The 6,112-nt window shown below is 35.0% G+C and overlaps 1 protein-coding gene across 7 annotated transcripts in view; it reads left to right on the forward strand.

Moving 5' to 3' along the window:
* CACNA2D1 (calcium voltage-gated channel auxiliary subunit alpha2delta 1) overlaps positions 1-5,724 on the forward strand; it is a 612,754-nt gene extending 607,030 nt beyond the window's left edge. For all 7 annotated transcript variants that reach the window (XM_075208701.1, XM_075208699.1, XM_075208698.1 and 4 more), the window contains one exon: positions 5,344-5,724. Coding sequence is in view for 6 of the 7 variants with exons in the window: in XM_075208698.1 (XP_075064799.1) it covers positions 5,344-5,460 (117 nt within the window). In the remaining variant the exon portion in view is untranslated. The remainder of the gene's footprint in view (positions 1-5,343) is intronic.
* Positions 5,725-6,112: the final 388 nt, after the last annotated feature.

Raw genomic sequence — 6,112 nt, forward strand, 5'->3', positions numbered from 1 at the left:
ATTGTAATTTGTGACATAGCCCTTTGTTGGCGATTTTGGATTAATAGAAACATCCATCCATTTAAGTATATACCATTTCCCTTTATAGCAGGCCTGTCCAACCTGCGGCCCTCCAGATGTTGTGAAACTACAAGTCCCAGCATGCCCTTCCAGCTATCAACTGGTTGTCTACTGGCAAAGCATGCTGGCGCTTGTAGTTTCACAACATCTGGAGGGCCGCAGGTTGGACAGGCCTGCTTTATAGGTTTGGTTGGAGACAGCCTGCTTGAGAACTATCTAAGATTGTCTATTTTTTCCATGTGATTTCTCAGTCAGTAATAATGGTTGCAGCCAGTGGCTGATGTATGGTATTCAAGTGTCTGTATATGCTTACAGGTCCGGACCTTGGCTATGATATATGCTTTTACTAGCCCATTTGGCATTATTTAAATAAATGTTTGTGAATTTTATCATACCTATTCTACATTGACAATATCTACCTTTGCGCCTGGGAATATTTTTCTTTTGGTATTTATTCTATATATTGGAGAATGGGGACCCGCCTCCACTTTTTCGGTCCTATTTAGGCTGCATTTATATATACACTTAGGGAAGTGCGGTGATCTCATTTTTGTTTATTCTCAACTAACTCAACCAATTTTGCAATGTGGAATGGGCAAATATTGCACCATCTTGGTGTTTAAAGTTATTAGAGACTTATCCACATTGATTACTGACTGTTATACCTACCAGAGATGGTTCAACTAAAGAGATCTGTTCTAAAAACAAAATACAAAAATCCAGGCTGTGAGTTTCTAAAGTCTGAAAAAGGGATAATCAATGAATACTTTTTCAAGGCACTGTATTTGTACCGTATGAACAAATTTGTGATATTTTTCATCTAAACATAGGTTAAACCACTAGATGGGGACATGGAATGTGGAATGAAATGCACATATTTATTTCATAGTAATATACTTATTTTCGTTGCTGCATTATAATACACAATGAGGAAGTATATCTGCAAAAATACTTTCACATGTTCTGAACTGGGAACACACACACCCTTTCATATATTTAAAGACACCCAACCTCCTCAGTGTAGCTGTTGTTGCATAATTGATCAAGTGTTGTATTTTATTAAAACCATCAGGAAAAAGAAAGAAATCAGGAACACAAGTACACATATATGTACTGTCAATTGAAATACAATATTGACATATAGCCAATTATATATAAACACTGCTCCAGAAAATGTGAACTTGAAAATCACAAAAAGTCCCAATGAAGATAAATCAATAAAATATATTGCATGTTATTAATAACACACAAATATACAAACATTCATAAAAAAAACACTACAAAGATTGTGTGTGCACACACTAAGCATTATTACTAATGGTATCAATATTAATAAATATGTAAAAATCCATGTCTTAGCAGCCTGATAGAATCCTATAACTAAAATAGATTTCTTAATGTAGAGAGACTTTAAATAAAGGTATGGGGCCTGATTCACTAAGGCATGCAAAGAGAGTGTAAATTGCTTATTTTGAAAATGCACGTAATTCGGGTATATGCATTTCCGTATTCAACAAGCAGCGGATTGAAATAAACGCCTCTAGTTGAATATGGGGCTAGATACTCTCTGCTCTGACAGACAAAACACTACAGGATACGTCCAGTACATACGTATAAAATAAAGTCCCAACAGAACTCACAGAAAAAAAAGTATTCAATTAATGTCACCTGTTAATAATATAGTCATTAATGACAAAACATTAAAAAAAAAAAAAATAATCCACCCCATCATCATCATCATCATTATCATCATTATCATCAACATTTATTTATTTATTTATATAGCGCCAGCAAATTTCTTAGCGCTTTACAATTGGGAACAAACATTAATGAAACAATATTGGGTAATACATACAGACAGAGAGGTAAGAGAACCCTGCTCGCAAGCTTACAATCTATAGGACAATAGGAGTTTGAAACACAAGGGCATGTGCTACATCATATTGCACAATGGACCAGCTAGAATGCAAAGGTAAAAGTATTGAGTGGGCTGTGTGGCAATGTTGGTCAGAGGGTTGTTGTCTTGTGTTAGCTGTGTAGAGGGTGGCAATAGGGCAATCTAGAGAGATTAAGATGGTGGTTGAAGAATATCATAAGCTTGTCTGAAGAGATGGGTTTTCAGTGAACGCTTGAAGGTTTGAAGACTAGAGGAAAGTCTTACTTTGAAATAGAACTCTACTTCTTTGCTACTGAGTTTGCATTTAGATGACAAATGCAGAATAAATCATTTGCAACTTAAATATTTGTTACAAACATATTTTTTACACCATAATAATAATTTTACCTAGTACAATGCTGGTTATGAATAGCAGTTGTATTTTATATTTTACATGATTGAAAGAAAACCGAGGTCCATTAATTTACACCTTTCAGTCTCCCGGTAATCTTTGGTGAGGCTCTATTAAGATAATTTTATTCAGCAATGAAAGTATAATTATTCTGTCTTAGAACCTCTCCAGAAGCTATGTCACCTTAAGCAGCATCACATTAGGCATGTGTCCTTATGAAACATCTGCAAGTTCTATAATCTTCATAACTGTATATCCTGCTAAATGTTTTTCAGCAGTCACCCTTCTCTGTCACTAAGGTCTCTCTTTCTAATAGTGTTACCTAAAATATTCGGTTTTATGTTAAAAATATTACTGCTTAGTTTAGAACCTGGACATTTTGGATTTTTCAGTCAAATATGGAGAGCCTACATGGACAATAGACTGGTATGAAAAAATCCCTTATTCTGAGATATCTCTTATCTCTGAATAAAATGTATTGTTATGTAATTTTATTAAAACATAACATACTGTGACACCCTTTGTTCAAAGAGTATGTATATTATTTTCATTTAATGTTTTCCTTTTCAATTTTGCTGGTTATTGTAAAAGTAAGCACTGGTTTAGTCACTCTGTAGTACATTAAATTTAGCATTAAAGTATAACTTAAAATTTAGTTTTGTGTGGTGTTCAACAAGTTGTTTTAGAAATCTACTTAACTTGGCTCAACGTTCAACATGTTTTGGTGGCAGGGCCACCTTAACAACATTATGGGCCCCCGGGCAAAGCAGTGCAGCGGGCCTCTACCTCTATATATGTGTATCATATATAGATATATATCTATCTATATATATGGAGAGAGAGATAGATAGATATAGATATATTTGCAGGATTTTTTTTGAATTTTTTTTTTGCAGGATTATTTATTTTATTTAAGAGCCCTGTCTATGGGGCCCCCTTGCCTGTGGGGCCCCCGGGCACCTGCCCATCATGCCCAATGGAAAAGATTGCCCTGTTTGGAGGGTCCACCATGGGTTCCGATGGTCCAATGCTGCTATACGCTCTCCTACTTTTGTGGACTTTTTTTAAACACACTCAGCGTTGTATGTTTGGAACATGCAACCAATAGTACGAGATTGGATATCATTGGTGGATCGTTCTGACATGTAGGATTTATGCTGGACTTCAGTTAAGTAGGACTAACCCTATGCATTCTACCATAGTTTATTGTACACCACTTAAATATTTTTAAACGTTTTGCAGACATAAATTTGCTGTATAGAATCAGTAACAAGTGTTTGATCATTAGATTATTTTTAGAGAGCATGTACCAAAAATATTACTTTCTCTGCCTTGTTAGCATTTTAGCCTTTTATTCCAGACAGGAGTGCATGCACACATAAATGTAATATACATGACTACTCCACTTCAAACTTAAAACAAACAACAGACCTGGTCTAAACATTCAGACTAAAGAATATTTAATACATTTATAGTTAAAGTGTCTAATCCTAAACCAATCACAAATAATTTATCCTAATAAAGCAAGAAATACATCTGACTAGCACCAATGATAAATGAAACAAAATAATTTAGAATTAATATAAATCTAATGTACAAGTGGACTAACTGACAAATACAATAAACGTAATATATATATATATATATATATATATATATATATATATATATATATATATATATGTTACAGTATATGTCAACATAAGATGTATATGTAATTGATTTTGTAACTTGATAGGTAATATGACCATATGAAAACTAACATCTAATCAATTACAATATGTTCTAAGTAATGATATATGAATGTCTTCACCATCCATTACATGAATTATGATTATTAAAAATAGTATAAATCAGAGAATTGGATATAAAATGTAAAAGCGATAGTAAAAACAATAATACAAAACAAACAGAATAAAAAGTAAAGAGCAGAGGCAAGGACTTTCAATGTAATACTTGATTAATAACAACCTATATTCAGCAGTCATAAACCTGTACCAAAGCTGTTGATAAGCTGGCTGCAGTTATACCAACATCAAATTTATGCTTTCCTAATATGAAGGATTCATCACGTGTATCAATTTATGTGAAACAGCTCTGTGCTCTAACTCTAAGCAAGGACAGCGATCCACTTATTGGTTAGCAGTATTTTAGCATTCAATGTTATCACTCCCAGCTTCAGAACTCACAATAGATACAAATAGATGCTATACTTTGGGCAGGTCATCAGTAGTGGGGCCTAGGTATTAAAAATAGCAAGCCCGTCTGGTATAGTAGGAGTGGCACAGAACAATAGTTTCTGGCCCGTAGCTGGGGGCCTATCATGTAATGGTATGTAGATAGAGTATAAAAAAATATCTCCTGTCTGTTATCACTTGGATCCACTTGGCACTGTGTGCTACTGTCCAAACCCCCATTGTGGATCATTGAGCTAGCATCCAGCTTTGTTCTGAGGGCTCCAGCTCTGGCCCTGTCATGGTGGTGGCTAGATGCTTATTTCTACTTACCTTGCCTCTAGCGATCTGTAAGGAGGGAAAATAAACTGGCCCTCAGCCTAGTGCTAGGGCTCCTAACCTGAACCCCTGTAGCGGTGTGGAAAGATGTTTGTTCCTACCCTCAGTATAAGCATATAGTCTGGAAAGAATAGCAATGAAAAAAATAACAGTAAAAGATGGTAAGTTTCATTGTGTGAGCTTGGGCTGACGTTTGCCTCAGTAATGGACCTTGGCTTAGTAAGAAGGGAATTTTTACTTTTGTGCACCTCGATGTCAGCACTTTTTACTCTGGCTTGTTTTTTTAGTTACAGGTTCTATTGATTTTTTTGTTTTTCTGTTATACAGTGGTGATTCACTGTATAGCACCTTAGTAAGAGTACACTTACTGTTATTTTTTTTACTGCTTTTGGTACTACAGTTGTCATGTTCAGCATTCATTAACAAGCATTAGTAATCTGTGTAACATATTTTAAATATGCCTTTATTTCCTTTCCTTGCAGGAGGATGACAGCGATTGTGGTGGTGTATCTGGGTTGACTCCTTCGCTGTGGTCCATGTTAGGCATTCAGTTTGTCTTGCTTTGGCTTTTATCTGGTAGCAAGCATTGTCAGTTATGACCCTGAAAACCAAAATCTACATTACTATGTCAACATCCTGCCAAAAGATTAACCCTGGATTTACCTTAAATGAGGTCACTTGATTCAGACAATTAAAGAATGGCTGTCTCCAAGTTGGAACTCTATAATGTGTGAAAGATATAGAGAGACACCTACAAAATCTGCATGTCGCAGTGTCAAATTCTCAATGGCAACTTGTGTGAATGCTGCATCATCTATACCACCAGAACAGAAATCTACAGTAAATGTGCTTTATTGAACAATCTATGATGATCTCTTTGTTGCATCGTCAATGACTTTATGTAAAAGGGCTCCCTTTAATATTGCTTCTGTACAACATGATTTGTAGAATTTATTTTGATTTTCGGTTTGTTGCACTCCCAGCCCTATATGCGTCTACTTGCCTACATCAGATCTATTTTATTATTGTGCACTGTGTTTAGAACAGAACAACCGCTTTTAATATATACATGTATGTGACACAATTGAAGTGCTCCTGTTTTAGTCAAGTACAAATATATTGGTTAGTCTTATAAAAAAAAACTGAAATGCCTTATACTGTATATTGAATGGCTTGATTTGCCAAATGGGAGTTAAAAACACACACATACTCTGGTGGTTTCATGGGCATCAAACAGATATTAAGTATACA

Source organism: Mixophyes fleayi, chromosome 4 (genome assembly GCF_038048845.1).
Source record: "Mixophyes fleayi isolate aMixFle1 chromosome 4, aMixFle1.hap1, whole genome shotgun sequence".
NCBI classification, from domain to species: Eukaryota; Metazoa; Chordata; class Amphibia; order Anura; family Limnodynastidae; genus Mixophyes; species Mixophyes fleayi.